The sequence below is a fragment of the Solanum dulcamara genome, chromosome 3 (genome assembly GCF_947179165.1).
Source record: "Solanum dulcamara chromosome 3, daSolDulc1.2, whole genome shotgun sequence".
Classification (NCBI taxonomy): Eukaryota; Viridiplantae; Streptophyta; class Magnoliopsida; order Solanales; family Solanaceae; genus Solanum; species Solanum dulcamara.
Window position 1 is genome coordinate 71,601,245 of NC_077239.1, and position 17,810 is coordinate 71,619,054.

Here is a 17,810-nt window from a genome sequence, read left to right on the forward strand (position 1 = left end):
ATAATTACATGACTAAACATTAAAAAAAATTTGATTATGTATTTTAATTGTCTAAACCATTACAAAACTAAAAGTCATTCTTACTGATATTTTTTTTTTTTGTTAATAGTAGTATTGATTTAGACTTTATTTGAGTTACTAATATCTATGAGCTATAATACTTATTGGACTATTTGAATTTCTAAGCTTTCAACTTGAATTAATATGTTAAAATATAAAACTATGAAAAAAAATTTAAAATATTTATAAATTACATCACAGTAAATATTTTTATATATACAATATTTTTATAAACTGTATACTTTTATATATATTATTCGAAATACTTTGATTATAAAAAAGCTTAAGAAGAAAAAGAGGTACAATCAGCGTAATTAGTGTTTGGACTATCAACGACTAACCATGAAAAATTGGACACGGTTTCTTTTGTTTTGGCAGATAAGCTTTGGACAAAAAAAATAGATAAAGATCAGTATCTAAATTATTTAACTAAGCAATGATGTTGATTTGCAAAAGGATATTACAATGTGTAAATTACATTTTATGTCCAATAGAAGTCTGCCAGCACCAAAACATATTAAGCTGGATCATAAAGTCTTCACTTAATTTCAACTAGTCAAGCTGCAAGAAACCAAGAAAATAAGAAGGAAAGATGCTTCAATTGATATGTTATTATTATCTCTGCTAGATACTACATTAAAGTTTTCACTTATGAGCCCGTTTGGATGGGTTTTAAGTTGGTCAAAATCAACTTAAAGTCTCTTTTTAGCTTTTGAACATGTTTGTCTAATGCTAACTTTAAAGTTAGTGAAAAATAAAAAGTTAGGATTCCTAATTTTTTTTTCTAAGTGCTTAAAGTCATTTTCTTTGACCATGGAAATTACTTTTATATCCCTTATATTTTAACTAAATTCCCAAACTACCCTTTTTATTCTTTTAACCCTAAAATTCACATCATTTTTCTCATTTAAGCACTTTTATCCAAGCACTCAACTGCTTATTTATAAAAATAACTTTCAGCACTTCAAAGTTCTAAAAACACTTCATACATAAAAGTTACTTTTTAAGCTCATCCAAACGGGCTCTATATGTTTGAGTGTAATGTAAAATATTAATGTATAAAAAGGAATTAAATTTTATTTTATTTACTTAAAATAATTTATTATATATATATATAACTCCGGCACCATGACTACTAATTATACAATGACATACCCATTGAAGTTTTACAAGTGGGGTTTGGGGAGGTTAGAATTTACACAGATATTACCATTACCTCATGGAGGTAGAGAAGTTGTTTATGAAAGACCCTCAGCTCAAGAGCAACAAATTCAACTACCAAGAAAAAGGAAACACTGTAAAAACATAGCAACTAACAGAAAAAACAGTGTAAAGCCTACAAGAAAGGAACATGAACAACAAAATAGTGCCAGAGTCAAAACACATTAAGCAACAAATGATGATAAATATCCTAAGCAAGAATAATACGGCTAGTATAACGACAAACATTAACAAACCTAAATCCTCGAAAAGCATAAATAACCCCCCACTCCCTATTAACCTTCTACTATTGTACACGACCTACATACCCTCATATCCAAGGTCATGTCCTCGGTAAGCTAAAGATGTGCCATGTCCTGCTTAATCATCTCTCTCCAATACTTCTTTGGCCTACCTCTGTCTCTCATCTGCCCCACTATATCCTGAATGGGGCTTCTACACATCTCCTCTTTACAATCTCAAACCATCTCAATCTCCCTTTCCTCATCTTGTTCACCATGAAAGTCATTCCACTTTGTCTTGCATATCTTCATTTCTAATCCTATCACTTCTAGTATGTCCGAACATTCATCACAACATTCTCATTTTAGCCACTTGCATCTTCTGAACCCCATACAACAAAGTCGATCTAATCATCACTTTATAAAACATACCTTTAAATTTTTACGGTATCTTCTTATTACACAAAACGTCGGATGCAAGCCTCCACTTCATCCATGTCACATCAATACTATGACTACTATTATATGCTAAAAAAAATATCCTAAATATAATTAGGCAAAACAATCAAGTAGGGGTACTTTTTTTTTAATACTTCATCAGTTGGGTTTGTTGTCTATGAGGCAGTTTGGATTGACTTATAAGTTGCTTTCAGCTTTTTTGAGTGTTTGGCTGGTCAACTTAAAATTATTTTGTGCTTAAAATAAGTCTCAATAAATAATTGAGTTTATTTGGATGAACTTATTTTAAGCAGTTTAAGTTGAAAACAGCTTATAAGTCAAAAAAAAAAGTTGGTCTGCACCTATTTTTTTTTTTTTAACTTATAAACAATTTTCAACTTATAAGCTATTTAAAAATAAGTCAATCCAAACAGGCTATATATTGTTTTGTACATATTCATTTCTTTCTTATTTGAGTTGATGTAATGCTTATCCAGATGATGACGATCTTTATATTTTTTTGAATTTGGGATCAATTGATCTACTCGAAAACACACGTAATAAATGTTATTTAATAAAAAGTACTCCTATAACATGTATGTAATACTGTAAATATGTCTTTACCAATCACCCCCGCCCCCCACCCCCCTCCCAAAAAAGAAAAAAATCACAGTAAAATTCAATTCAGTCATTATAATGAAAAATACTTCATTATACATGAAAATTTAGTTACACTCTTAAATATACTACCTATCAAACTAATAAAATATGTTTTTTCTTGGGATATATCCCAGTTTAGTTTATATACATTTATTTGAATTTGGGTTCAATTATAGTCTAAAAACTCACATAAATAAAGTTAAGAGAAAATTATCATACGTATAGAATATCCTTTCTATCATTTCAACGGAAAATAAAGAAAAAATGATGTACAGAGAATGTTTACAAATTTATTTCTATTTTTACTTATAATTTTTAAAATACGAACAATAAATATTCTCCATCCCTATCAATATCTCGATTCCCAATTCTCTTTTCAATCTTACCCCTTTTGTTACTCTTTCTTTCTCTTCCATCCAAAGCCAAGAATTTCCCACTACAGTAATCAGCAAATTTTCCATTGCTTTACCTTCTAAATTCTCCTTCTTTCTTAATAAAAAAAACTTCTATTTACCCAATATTTGTAAAAGGACTTTTATTCTATTTCTTTTAAGCTTAAAAAAATCATGAAGGTTCATCCAGTACCAAGAAAACGCAACATCACGTTGCGATACGACATCGTTTCGGCTCTTTCTCAGGCTAACGCCTTAGCCGGACGGCAGAAGAAACTCCGGCGACTCCCTCATATATTCGCGAAAGTTCTAGAACTTCCATTTAATTCCGATGCCGATGTTTCTATCGAAGAGACTTCCGATTCGTTGCGTTTTGTTATCCCGACGAATGACGTTGGGAATAATATAAGGGCTGATACAGTTGAGATCTATCCGGGTGTTACTAAGATTGTAATTCGAGGGGATAACGTTTTGGATTCGTCTTTGGGTGAATTTGAACTTGATTTGTGGCGATTCCGGCTTCCGCCGTCAACTCTGCCGGAGTTGGCTACCGCTGATTTTGCTGACGGCGAACTGGTGGTTACGGTTCCCAAAGACCCAGATGAGGATGAGGACGATGATGGTGGTGATATTGGTGAGGCTGGACGCCTTATTCTTGTACAATAAACTCTCCTCCACCCCCTTTAGTTCGTTTTTTTTTTACCTTTTTCAGTTTATGTCCCAATTGTGGCTCGTCTTGCTAAAGGGATATATCTTAACTATCTATGTTTAAATAAAATAGTACCCTTTGGATTTGAATTTTGATCATTGTGCTCTAATCATTTCCTTACTTTTTCGCTCTTACTTAACAAAAGTTTAGCAATGAAGGGGATTCATAGTGATAAACTTCAGCTAGTTTGGGATCTAGTGGGTAATCTATGGATGTATTCGACGAAATTTAGTAGAATCATTGCTTTCACTAACCATTTACTAATAGGCCGATTGGAATAGAAGAAAAGAGCAAGCTTTTCCTTCAAAAATTAATGGCTATGAGTAGTTTAAGTCGTCTTATACTTCTGTTATTGCAATTTGTGGCAATTACATCTGCGTAGCTTGAGTTACTATGTTGCTCACTTGGTTGTATTTTATAAGCATATAGGTTTGCGATGGCCAAAGGCCTATTCTTTTTTTCTTCTTCTTTACATGAGGTTCATGTCTGTGATCTTACCGACATAAAGATGCATTCTTTTCTTTTTATCTAGAAATTCGGGTTATCTGATTTTGCTTTGTTGCCACTAAAAATCACTTTTCCATTTAAACAGTACGCAATGGTGGTGCCATTGAGTTGATTTTCTGTATTCTTTTATTTCCTTTCTCAAAGATATGTGGTGATGACCAATGAAGAAACATATATGGTGAAACTCCGTGGCTCCTCTTGTCTAAGATAGAATTGATAATAAGTCATACAGCCTTCTGCTGTTCGAAGTAGCCTAAAAACTGCTGATGTTGGTGATTCTACCTTCAGCTATTGCAAACAATACATGGAACTGCAGAACGATTATCATCATTATTCTGCTGCTAATGGGAGAACAATTTCTCAAGTATGTGCAGTCCAATGCTATGTATAGTGGTCCTAATTCTTTTCATAATGTCATTATATGTTTCTCTTACTCCAATTGCCAACAGATTAAACCATGTTGATTTGTAGGTTTAATCGGATCTAGTTGCACTTCTATGCTTGCCCAATAATGTCCCATCGAAGCTTTCTTGATTCTCTCCTTTTAATAATTGAACTTGCTCTGATTGTCTCATCTGTCATTGCACTGTGCAAAAGTCATTCGCAGCATAGTTCTTCATTTGTATTCTTATCTCTTGGTGGGTGCTGCTCTTCTGAACATCAGTACCTAAGTGTAGAATTCTGTTGCAGTTGATTACTCTTACTAAGAGATTGTAGGTTCAATCTGCTTTGCATATAGAATAGAATTAATCAGATTATTGATAGGCTTAAGAGCTAAACGAATCTGAAAAGGACCTGAAGAAGTAAATCATAGAGAAATATCCATAGTTGGATGTTGTAACGTTTGAGTTTACTATTATTTAGTCCCTGTTGCATTTTGTTGAAATGCAGAACCAAGTTTTTAGTATCGTCATGTTATGGTGATAGGGGCATTAGAAGCAGATTCTACCATTTTAATCTGTTTCCAGCTGACCTGAATAACCCAGAGCATACAGATGGTGTAATTAATCTGTATGTGGCTTCTACATTCCCATGGCTATGTGATCTGCAAACTTTTAACTTACTGGCCTAAGGGCTGTAGAGGTGTCCACTGTTTAATCATCTTGTGGTCTAGAGAGGGCTTTCTTTGTAGTTTGCTTTGCAGTGAGGAATCTTTCCTTTTGCTCAGAGTTTAAAGAGTTTCTGGAGCTGCTGGTTGTCATGGTAATGAGTTTTTGACCAAATTCATCCTTATTGTTATACCTCAGCTTTCAATTCATCCTTATAATACTCCACTTAACTAAGAACATCCTTTAAATTTCTGAAAAATGATCAGAAACATCCTTTTGTAAGTTTTTCATCCTTTTCTAACAGAATGATCTTTTTCTCTTACTTTCATCTCATTTTATCAACCAAAAAAAGAGAGGATAAAACAAAAGAATCTCCCAGAAACAAAGACTTGACCTAATGAACAGTGTGTTATACCTTCTTCTCTAACAAACAGTCTCCATATATGTAAAACAATATATTCCCATGTGAAAATTTGAATATTAAACAATTTGGTGCAATGGATGTCTGAATAGTTCACCCGACTGAGAGAACAACTGACTTACAAGGTCCTTTCTCTCTTCTGGTGTTGCTTTGGGTTGTACCCTGTACTTCCATCTTTTATGACTTCAGTCTACAAGTTTATACATATGATCAGGGAACATTAAGTTTTAAAATCACTCTTTTCTTTCATTCAGTGAGAATATATCTATCATTTAGCCAAAACTATGCGTCGCCACATTTTTGTGAAAGAGTATCAAGGTTGTGTCGAGTCTTTATGCTAGGTGTTGAATTACGCAAGAACTTATGAGACTACCCAATAGCTCGATGACCAACGAGCTAAGTGCAACAAAGCTGGAGAACTTTTTGGAGAAGAAGGGATGTCAGCAATGTTGTCTGGCCAAGATCTTTTTGTTCTTTGAAGAACTTGTGGAATTTTTTTGAAAAAGAGAGGAAAAACAGAGAGGTGAAGTTAAGCTGAATAAAACAGATTCCGTTAGAGAAGGCTGAAAAAGTAAACAGAAGGGAGTTTTTGGTCATATTTTGGGTACTTAAAGGATGTTCTTAGTTAAGTGGAATATTATAAGGATTTAATGAAAGTTGAGGTAAGACAATATGGATGAATTTGGTCAAAAACTCTCGTGGTAATCCTCTTATGTGAGATTTATACAATCGAATCTCTAAAATAGACCTTACAAAAGCCTTACATTTAGTGGTCATTCTCTCTTCCAAACATAAGGCGTAGTTGTTATCATTCCCAACCATGTAGCATATGCTCATTAGTCATAGTTCTTTGACCCAAGCCTTTGCGAAAGCTTTGATATGAATCCTTTAGTAGCTTTTGCATATCTTTAACTTTTGTATGTTCAACAAACGTCTATTATTGCAGTGTGGGACTGACTATGTTGAGTTTCTGCAATATCATCCAGGGTAGTCCCGGAAGATGCATTACGTTTCTTTTCTTCTGGGTTGCTGGTCGATCTTTGGCAATTTATTTCCATTGCTAATATCAGATGTTTGTTGCTTCAAGTGTTGTCACGATCCTGGTAAGTTTCTTCTCGAATGATTTTGATGAATCAGAAGCTGGTCCAGTGTTTTTTTTTTGTGGGGTCTTGCAAATGTTAGCTTCACTCTCCCTTGTGTCAGCAACACAAATATGTGCCATTTCACTTGCTGGCAATGACACATCCAAGTCTAGTCTGATGTGAAAGTTTGAGGCTCCACACTCCACATACCACCATGATATCAAGAAAAGGATGGATCTGAAAGGCTTTTAACTTTTATCTTGAGAATGGGGAATTTTTCATCACTGTATATTTGCAGCCAAAAAATCTCTCTTGAAATTTCACTAAAGTTGAACTACTTGCATAACTCTTTCTTTGCAAGTGGGACAGGAATAGATTCCGTTTGGGGTGGCTTTGCAATACTCTTCTAAGGTACTGTCACTCCCGATGGCCTCATTTTAATGGCAAAGGTGCCTCCATTTTCCCACACACAAAACGTTAAGAGAATAGTCTGTTGTAGTAGAGGAACTCTAGGAATTGCATCTTTGGTTTTCAATTCTTGATTGGTCATTTTCAATTTCAATGGAATAAGACTATGAAGCTGCCACAGCTGAAGAAATACCCTGAGAACACACATGGCTCTACAGTGAAACAAAGTAGTGATCAAGAGAATGATTAGTTTTAACAAGCTCATAAATTAATGACAATTACATGGTAATAAATTCGTCGTTGAGAAAGTTGCCAATATTTATTTTGTAACTTGACTTTCGATCCTGGAAGGGCCTATTTCAGGGATGACATGCCCTACCAAAGACTTTTCATATCGAGGAATTCAAATCGAGACTTCTGGTTAAAGAAGGAACAACCCGATCTTACTTAAAGAAGTTAAGTGTGATGTATTAATTGAGATTTCTTGCTTCTAAATGAAAACTTGGCATTATCTTTGTTTTCATTCATAAAAAGTTAGAAATCATTTTAGTCATTAGAAAGTGTGGTGAACGAGTTTTTGAAATACTTATTGGACATGAAAATATTGTCAATAATACACAGAGGTGACAGTTCTGAAGTAAGATTGTAGAGCTAATTAGTCTACTTTTATTAGTATGTGCAAAACAACACGTCCATACATTACTAATTACGGCTTTCTTCACCCCAATTTATATAAATTTAATTTGACACAAAATTTAAGAAAAAAAAACTTTTAAAATTTATAGTTTAAAATAAGTCATAGATGTTTGTGTGACTATAAATTATATCATTAAGGGTAAAATGAATTTCAAAGTTAAATTATTATTAAATATAACAATATGTGGGATTGACTAAAAAGAAAAGTGAATCATATTAATTAAAACAAAAAGAGTAATATATAGAAGCGGCTAGAAGTAGACACTTCTTAGTTGACATGTCTCTTTTTAGTTGAGTGTATTTATGAAATTGTACTTTCTTTGTTTTAATTTATTCATCTTACTTTGTTTTAGTCTGTTATGTATTCAAAAATTACATAAAAAGTAAAAAATAATAAATAATTTAAAATATTTAAATGACATATAAAAAATTCGGTTGACTCTTGAAATTTTGTTGGTGCCATATAAATTGGAACAAGTAACATGAAATATGTGAAAATGACGTAAAAAATACTATAAATCACAAAATTGGTTGATTCTCAAAATTCTTTTAGTACCACATAAATTAGAATAAAAGAAGTATCATGTATTTTTTGAAAATTAAGTAAAAAATAATACAAATCACAATAATTAGCAATTTAAAATATTTAAAAAACATAAAAAGATTTAGTTGATTCTTAAAATTGTATTTGCACCACATAAATTCAAAGGAAGTAATATATATTATTTAAAAATTACGTAAAATGTATCATAAATCGCAATAATTTACAATTTAATATTTAAAAATCACATACAAATTTAGATGACTCTTTAAATTTTATTTGTGTCACATAAATTAAGATAGAAAGAGTAACATATATTGGGTCCCTGCTAGTATTTAATATGTATATATTTGTCATTTAATTGTGGTTATATGTTATGTATTCTCATTTTAATTTTCGATTGCTTATGTATTGGCCTTTTTGAAAATTTTTGTGCCACAAATCATACTTTATATTTTACGGTTTCACTTTTTTTCATTTCGTTTTCGTACAAAAACTTAATTGTACCTCACTAGCTTGACAATGTCAAGTGTTTGATCTATTGGTCCGAAAATTTTACGTTTTTCAAGTGAAGCCAATTTTTCTTAAACTGTGTTCCTTCATTTAGTGCACCGGGCTGCCCTTTGTGTTCCTTCATTTGGCCAATCATTTCTCTATTTATATTCATCGACATAATTTGCTCCAAAATCCTTATGTTGTATTATTTCAACAACATTATAAGTAAAATATTGTGAACCACAATATTATTTTGATTTTATTTTTTTCTGATTAAGACATAACTAATTAAAATTTCTTCATTCTCATTATTTTTGGTTATTGAGACCTCCTTTGTGGTCTTATCATTTATTGTGTCTCGAGATTCTTGTTGAGTAATTGCCTTCGTACTATCATTATTTTGATCATTTTTTTTTTGTTGAGGATTTTTATATTTGAATTCAATTAACCTATCAAATTTTAAACGTGGCTTAGACTCCTTCGCTTGCTTCGAAGATTCGAAGAAAAAAAACCTTCTTCGCTATGGAGAAGAAAAGAATAGACTGGATTACAAATCAGCAAACTGAATTACCTGATTCATGAGTTTACATTAACAGTTTGTTCTACCGCAACATTAATTCGAGCTAAAACATTTGCAGTTGAAATATAAGATTTAGTAATATTTGAAAGGTTAGTAATTAAATGCATCTAACAGTTGATTTGCAATATTTTGTAAATAAATCATCTTTTTAATCTCTTGCTCACATTGATTTATTTGAGGGTCTTAATGAGATAAGGATGATGAATTTTGATATATCTCTTCTCCAACTCCTTATGTTCTTTCCCTAATTTTGGATACACTGATTTATCAATATGACAATCAACAAATCGTGTCGTGAATAAATTTTCAATCATAAATTTCAAATATTTTATAATAGAGAAAGATTTATATCGAGCATACACTTTCAACTTTCTTCGGAAATCTAATTTTGTATGTTGTGGTGGATCCATTGAAATATATACCGCACACCCCAAAAATTTAAGATGAAAAATATTTGGCTCTTCACCAAAAATCAATTGTAATAAAGAGAATACGTGATAATTGATTGACAATGTTACATGCAAAATAGTATGCCCCAATATTAAAACAGACACTTTGTTCACATTAATAGTGATTTAACTATTGATTGACGACATTTAATCAATAATTTTGCTCGATTAATTTGAGTGTAAACATAAGATCAATCGTTATCCCAATGAACATGCAATAATATTAAGGAAAAAGGCACAAATTTCATTTTGAACTTATCTCAAAAAGTCGAACTAATATAAGGATTATTACACCATCATTCTTACTAAAAGTGAAATGACTGAACTAGCCTAAAAAACGCGTGAACGGTCTACATACAATCTAGACTCCATCAGATTAATACCACCCAGGAACATACCAAAACTTTTGGATAAAATACATTTGAGCGGAGGAGTTGAGCTATTTCTAACACTCCGCTTTTTCCATGAAGGATAAACATCAATTTGATATGAGGTAATGTAAATTTCTCTTGAAAGAATCAATGGTTTGGGCGGCTCACACCGCAACCTATAAATCACCACCTGTAAAATCAATACTGAAGTGTTTCACTAAATCCCTCAACAAGTGTAATACATTTCCAGCCTTAATACTACTACTACTTTCGTAGTATCACTAAATAATTAATGCAGATTCTGTTTCTCCTTCCTCTTCTTAATTCAAAAATTTTAAATTCTAGATTTTGATTTTTATCAAAGAGAAATATAATCGTTTGTTAAAAAAATTAAAGAAGATGAGCATGAGTAGTGAAGAAAAACAGGTAACATATGGGGACGTTTTTCCTGTGTCAAGCGAACTTGGTTCAAAATCTATAGCGCCACGAGATGCAGCAATAATGCAATCAGCAGAGAGTATAGCGCTTGGTCATGTTCCCAGAGGCGGCCCTGCATCACTTATGCAGTCAGCCGCCGCACAAAATGAGCGTATTGGCGTTGTAGCGCCTCATGACATAACAGATGAGGGCGTTACAGTCTCTCAAGCGGAAGTTGGAGGTACTCGCATTGTTTCTGAATCCGTAGGTGGAGAGGTAAACTTCATCTTATTTGATAGTTTTAGAGATTGTTTGACTTAGTTTATTTTTATCTAAATCAGCTTATAAGCCCAAAAAAATAAGCGGAGCTACCCTAATTTATTTATTTATTTATTTTGGCTTATAAGCTGTTTTAGATAAGTTAAAGCCAAATAGACTCAATTATTTTTTGGGCTTATTTTAAACACAAAATACTTTTAAGTTGACCAGTCAAACACTCAAAAAGAGTTTGTAAGTTTTTTTTCAGCAACTTATAAGCCAATCCAAATGGGCTCTTGATTACTAGTTTGATACTTCTGTTAGTTGTTACCCTCCTGAACTATAATATTTGCCGTACTAAATGATATGAGGAGTGAGGAAATTTGTTCTAATTCTTTCCTAAATTTGCTTTAGATGCATTTTGGTTATAGTTTTTCATGCGATTTTTTTCTAGACTAGAAATCGAAATGGGAGCTGCCATAAGATTCATATTGATCAAACTTTATGAAGGTCTCATTCTGTTCTGAAAGCTCAAAGCGTTGGTCCCGATCGATAAACCCCAATTTAATGCCTTCGTCTCCTCCAATAATGCATACGCCTTAATTCCATTCGTTCTATTAAAAAAAAGGATTTAGGGTAATAAATTCTTGATACTCAACAACCTCTATTGCAAATAATCAGAAAAATCAAAAGAATTAATTGGGTATGTAGGTAGTTGGACAATAATTTTTTTGATATGTATGAAAGTAAGAGTTAGTATTAATTGGATATGTAGATAGTTGCACAATATATTTATCCATCAGAAGCAGGAGGTGATGAAGAGAGAGCATCACGATATCCTACAACAGGAGTTCAAGAGGAGGCAGTTACGGTAGGTGAAGCACTAGAGGCAGTTGCACTTAAGCCTGCAGGGGAAAAACCAATTGAGCAGAGCGACGCTGCGGCAATACAGGCTGCGGAAGCAAGAGCTACTGGACGTGGCGAAGTAGTGTCGGGAGGTGTAGGAGCAGAAGCTCAACGTGCTGATTCCATAAATGCTCGTACGGATGACAAGACCACACTCGGCGATGTGCTAAGAGTAAGTCCATTTTTTCATGCTCTGCGGACATCATTAAATATTTCGTATTCAATTTACGATTAATTCTTGTTTATTAGGATGCAACAAGCAAGCTTGTAGATGATAAGGCAGTGAAGAAGGAAGATGCAGAAGGGGTGGTGGGTGCTGAAATAAGGAATAAGCCGGACTTGACTACACATCCGGGAGGTGTAGCAGCCTCTATCACCACCGCATCTGATCTCAACGTATTCTAACTTATTCAAATTTGTTGAGTATTTTTGTTTACGTTTATTGTTTTTTTCCCATGTAGTTGAGTGCATTGAGGATTCAGGATTTTTTTAATAAGGGATTCTATATTTTCATATTCTTGTACTTGTGTTAATTGGCATATTTGTTGGAATACTATATAGAATTCACCCGAGATCACAAATTCACCCGAGATCACAAGTAAATCATTAAACAAAGATAAATAATTAAAAGGGAACATTAACCTTGTTCCGTTGTAATAACTTGTTTTGTCACGATCTAACCCATCGGGCCGTGCGGGTACCTACTCTAACACTTAGATAGGAGAACCCTTACAGAAATAACATACAGAAGTTTAACAATTGTCACATACCAACCTAAAAAGTCAGGAATACAGTATAATTGAAAATTTTAAAACTCGAAGTTTTATTACTAGAAATATACTAGCACCCCAATGCCTAACTCTCATCCCTTCTAGTTGGTCCGCTGCCAACTCTAATACAAATCAAGGCTTAACCCTTCTATCACATAAAGGAGTTTTCAAACTACGGGCCACTACTAACTCTGTTTAACAAGTCTATTACCTTTAGCTTTTACACCAACACCTGACCCTAGAATAATTAACATCTCACTTGGAAGAGGTAAACATTTAAGTGAACTAAGACTTACCTTATAACCTTACTGCCCCGCTATGGCGGTACTTATCCCGCTCTGACGACCTCGCCACAACGGGATTCCTCTCGCCAGAGCAGCCTGACCGGAGACAATAACTCTAACTTCTCTCCCAATCCCTTTTTTTTATATATACCAACAGGACACCATCAATATCTGACTCTAAGTCACTCATCTTATTAAATCACACATCAACTGCTCTCCGCTTGGTTACCACGACCTCATACCTATGATACGGATGCATATAACAATCATAAGATAATCTGAACATGCATATATATATAGAAGCACATTACCATTTTATCATTTTAAGAGCAATATACAATTTCACCGTGTAAATATCAATTACAATTGTTAACATGGTAACACTTAGACCTTCGATCCTTTCATATCAATTATTACACAGAATGGGCATGCTCAATTATCATCAAGTCAGTTTCTCTATCATAACACATATAGTCAAGATCAATATACAGATGATAGTTACACAATGGTTCTCTCATGGAACCCATATCTAAACTATTAGTGTGTCGGCATGACATTCGATTCAATATTTAGCATGTGTCGGAATGTGACACCCGATCTAATATATATGTCGGAATGCGATATCCGATCCAATATATGTGTCAAAACGTGACAACAAATCCAATATATGTGTCGAAATGCGATACCCGATTCAATATCATAATCACAATGCATAATCACAGTCCATAACGAAAAGTTCACATACTTGGACAATCAAGTAATTAGGTTCATTGCATGTAATTATTCAAAAATAGTCATTCGTTAGTTTTGTTTCATCTTATTGCATGAATGTGCATTACTCAACCATTTCACATGGAACTGTCACTATGAAACAAACACATACACACACACATATATGGATCAATAGCCCCATACTGGACTCCTCCTTAATTATCACAAGTCTCACGATCTCACTCTAACCCAACAATTTCCTTACACATTAACTTTACAAGGATCATCAACCATATCAACGAGAAGTATTAAGGTTAACAATCAAGAACTAGACTATCATATCTAGTCACAGCATAATCATAACCCATATAGTACATTTCTACCATAAACAACAATAACAACACATTCATCCATCCATACTCCTTGTCCTAAGGCCTAAACATGAACTCTCTCATCCATTTATGATACATTATGCAATGGGAACCGATTTATAACTACTCAATTGAGAAACCTAGCCTATTTGGGCGCCAAGCAACTGCTGCAGAAGTCTGATTGCGAACCTTGAATCCTTTAGTGAAACTTAGTTTGTTCTTGGTCTAAAATAATAGCATAATACAAAATCAATCACAAATGACTTATATACTTCCAAATTATATGCAAATCCCAAATCTCAGGCCCGTCCCATGATTTTTCCATCCAAACTAGGACTTTCTACCATTAGTTTTAAGCCAAAATCATCCCTCAATGATCACCCACCAACAATTGAGGGTTCTAGGAATTGAATTACAAGTTTAGGGAGTAAATTACTTATATTTAGCACAAATTAGAGTGAAAAATAGTAGAAAATAGCTCTAGGTCGCTTCTGGACTTTTAAGAATGAAGTGGGAATGAAATAAACCATTCTAGGATTTTTTTTGATTTTAAATTCCATCTTTCCCGTCACAGTGGGACCATCCCGCTCTGGCGGTCCCGTCATAGCGGTTTTAGCAGAGACAATTCTTAATAAAAAGGGAATAACTCTTTAATCTGAACTTCAAATGAGGCAAATTCGATGGCGTTGGAAAGAAAATTCATAGACCCTAAATTTGGTAGGTTATGGACCACATAATTCATTATAGGCTGAGAGATATGGTCGTTTGAAGTTGGCCCTAGTTTGAACTCAAGTCCAAAATTAAATCGAAAAGACACTTTCAACTCAACTTTGAGATAGGAGCATAGTACGACCTTAATTCACAACTAATGCACTCGCATATCAAGAAATTGATTCTAGTCTTATGGCGATAGAGATTCGTATACCTTTATCGCAAATATTTTTAGTAACGACGGGTTAGATCGTTACATGTTTGAACAACTTAATTTTCTAAACCTTGAAGAATTGCTCTTTTAGTAGTCTTTTCTGAGATGGAGGGAGAAGAGAAAAAGCATCATCTTCTGGTGTAGGGACCATTCTTTTTAAAGATTCTAAAGTGCTTTTTTATAAAAGTTACTTTTTTTGAGAATGTTTTTCATGAAAGGTATATTTTCTCAGAATATCTATTCATGAAAGCTACATTTTTCTTATAAGTTTCTATCATAATTATAAGAAAAGGCTCGTGAGTTTTAACTCATCTAAAATATATTCATATTAATAAATATTTGCAGTTTAGTCCCAAATATATAATACCTTATTAGATAAAAAAAAGGGGGGCTTCTTTAAATGACAACATATTTATATATACAAATATATTAATATGTGAGTCAATAAAATAGAAATTACTAACGATCTCCCACTTGAACCACATATATTTTTGAAGAATCGTATATAGATGAGAATTTTTTTGGTAACAAACCGTAAACTATTACCATAATCATAAAGCACGAGTACAAATAAGGAGCACCTATTTTCAGAATAGAACATAGTCTCCAACTAATCCAAACTAGTTACAAATTAGATGCTGAATGGAGCTACTACCTTTCAAAGCCTTCTTAGAATTACTAAGTAGTTGTAATCTTTCAACTATTTCCTTCATCTGTGCGACTACCTCTTCTTTATGCACACTCTTGCCTTTAAATCTTTTCCAGTTCCTATCACACCAAGTATGGTATAAAATTGCTCCACAAATGGCTGATATCGTCTCCTTCTTAAATTGCTTCCAATGTTTTGTTTTAATTCTTCCCAGAACTTGTTTGATCCCCTCATTTTGTATTACAATTCCTGTCCATTGAATAGTGTCCTATCATACATTTCTTGTCCAGCTACGCTTTTCGAACAGATGCACTGTTGTTTCCATTAGTCCTTCCTCACACAGACAACATTTATTATCATCTACCTGGATATGCATTTTCATCTTCCTTTCTTGAGTAAGCAAGCTCCCTTGTATAGCCAGCCATACCATGAACCTATGCTTTGGTAATGCCAGTGATGTCCATACTAGATCAACAATGTTCAATGGATTTCGTTGTCCCACATGTGCTAAATAACTTTTAGTTATGGTATAAGAATCAATTTGTGATAACAAGTACATGCCCTGCATTCGACCCTTGATTTCATTGAGTTTCCTCCAATACCAACTGCTATCTGCAGGTGCCCTATGCTCCCATATATTCCTATCTCTCTTCATGTATAGTTTATGTACCATTTGATCCATTATGACTCTTTGTTCATAGCTAGTTGCAATTTCCCAGCACAAGATGAGACTTTATTGTGCACAAATTTTTGCTATTTTAATTGAAATATCTCAAAATAATTTGGTCCATCAATAATATCACTATAGAATCTAAAGGGTTTTTGTAACATATATTCGTAACTAAATTCATCAATGGTCACAATTATCAGTAATACTAATGACATAAATTAAATACGAAAATTACATATAAAATGATCTAAGTCATGTCTATTTTCAACTAGTTCTACTTTATGACTTTAACATTTCAGAATCACTTTCTAATACCTTATGAAAAACCACAAAAGAAAGTTAATATCTTTATTTATTAGAGTTATCAATAAAACATGAAATTCCTAAATTTCATAAAACTTCAATATGTACAGAAAATAAATTTTAACATGTCAAAAACATATATAAAATGACAAACTCTCACTAAAGTGATTCATCATCAAATCTGACAACACCCATATGAGTCACATGCACATGAAACACTTTAGTAGACGGAAAACTATTCGTAAGCGAATCCCCAATCTTATGTCAATTGATCATATTTGTAGAAACTGGATGATGTGCATAAAACAACTCTGAACTCTTTTTTTCACAATCAGAAATTTAATGTCAATGTGCTTTGACTTTGATGAACTTTGATTGTTCTTCGAATATAACTCAACTGATTTATCATCACAATAAATTTTCAATGGTCTCTCTATGCCACTGGCTATTTGTATTTTGGTGATAAAATTTCTCTGTCATATTCCTTGATTTGATGCTTCATAGCAGGCTACAAATTCAGCTTCCATGGTAGAAAAAACTATTAATGTTTATTTCACACTCTTCCAAAAAATAACTCCTCCGGCCAACATGAAATATAACCTGATGTGGATCTCCTACTATTAAGACACCCAGCAAAATTCGAATTGAAGTATCCTACAATCTTTAAGTGATCTGACTTTCAATAAGTAAGCATGTAATCTTTAATTCTTTGAACATACCTCATAACCCATTTTGTTGTTTTTCAATAATACATTCCCAGGTTACTTAAATATCGCCCCAATATTTTTACTATGTACGCTATATTTAGACGCGTACAAACTTGTGCATACACGAAACTTTCCACTACTGAAGCATATGGGATTTTGTCCATATCTTTCTTCTCTATGTCCAAATTTGGAACATTGACACAAATTAAATTTATCACCTTTTGTCACAGGTTATCTCCTGGTGCACAGTTTTTTATATGCCAAATCTACTTAACATCTTTTCGATATAAGTCTTTTGCGACAATCCAAGTATGTTTCTGGTACGATTTCTATGGATCTCTATATCCAGAATAAAGGATGTCTCACCAAGATCTTTCATTTCAAATATATTGGATAAAAATTTCTTGATTTCATACAATAAACCTACATCGCTACTTGCTAGTAGAATTTCATCTACATATAGTACAAGGATAATAAATTTGCTCCCATTGAACTTGAGATATATACATTGATCAACAGTGTTTTTTCTTAAAACCAAA

General features: G+C 33.1%; 3 protein-coding genes across 4 annotated transcripts; all 3 read left to right on the top strand.

Annotated features, from left to right (window-relative positions):
• Positions 1 to 2,972: 2,972 nt before the first annotated feature.
• Positions 2,973 to 3,790, top strand: LOC129882813 (uncharacterized). Its single transcript, XM_055957276.1, has one exon. It carries the CDS (start codon positions 3,167 to 3,169, stop codon positions 3,656 to 3,658), a length of 492 nt encoding a protein of 163 aa, XP_055813251.1. The 5' UTR covers positions 2,973 to 3,166; the 3' UTR covers positions 3,659 to 3,790.
• A 127-nt stretch (positions 3,791 to 3,917) lies between these two features.
• On the top strand, positions 3,918 to 7,910 carry LOC129882814 (uncharacterized). Of its 2 annotated transcripts, none has more exons than XM_055957277.1 (3): positions 3,918 to 4,572; positions 6,665 to 6,781; positions 7,520 to 7,910. In XM_055957277.1, exons 1-3 carry the CDS (start codon positions 4,475 to 4,477, stop codon positions 7,617 to 7,619), a joined length of 315 nt encoding a protein of 104 aa, XP_055813252.1. In that variant the 5' UTR covers positions 3,918 to 4,474; the 3' UTR covers positions 7,620 to 7,910. The 2 variants fall into 2 exon arrangements, with proteins under 2 accessions (XP_055813252.1, XP_055813253.1); XM_055957278.1 differs by having other exon boundaries at positions 7,532 to 7,910.
• A 2,380-nt stretch (positions 7,911 to 10,290) lies between these two features.
• LOC129881745 (late embryogenesis abundant protein 31-like) lies at positions 10,291 to 12,453 on the top strand. The gene is made up of 3 exons (XM_055955855.1): positions 10,291 to 10,993; positions 11,751 to 12,053; positions 12,131 to 12,453. Exons 1-3 carry the CDS (start codon positions 10,700 to 10,702, stop codon positions 12,284 to 12,286), a joined length of 753 nt encoding a protein of 250 aa, XP_055811830.1. The 5' UTR covers positions 10,291 to 10,699; the 3' UTR covers positions 12,287 to 12,453.
• The last annotated feature ends 5,357 nt before the right edge of the window (positions 12,454 to 17,810 follow it).

Bases quoted from the DNA above. Each gene is read 5' to 3' on its own strand.
- LOC129881745 (XM_055955855.1), top strand. From the start codon at position 10,700: ATGAGCATGAGTAGTGAAGAAAAACAGGTAACATATGGGGACGTTTTT. The intron at 10,994-11,750 runs GTAAACTTCATC...TTGGATATGTAG, and splicing joins CTGAATCCGTAGGTGGAGAG to ATAGTTGCACAATATATTTA. The intron at 12,054-12,130 runs GTAAGTCCATTT...CTTGTTTATTAG, and splicing joins CACTCGGCGATGTGCTAAGA to GATGCAACAAGCAAGCTTGT.
- LOC129882813 (XM_055957276.1), top strand. From the start codon at position 3,167: ATGAAGGTTCATCCAGTACCAAGAAAACGCAACATCACGTTGCGATAC.
- LOC129882814 (XM_055957277.1), top strand. From the start codon at position 4,475: ATGTTGGTGATTCTACCTTCAGCTATTGCAAACAATACATGGAACTGC. The intron at 4,573-6,664 runs GTATGTGCAGTC...AATATCATCCAG, and splicing joins ATGGGAGAACAATTTCTCAA to GGTAGTCCCGGAAGATGCAT. The intron at 6,782-7,519 runs GTAAGTTTCTTC...CGATCCTGGAAG, and splicing joins CAAGTGTTGTCACGATCCTG to GGCCTATTTCAGGGATGACA.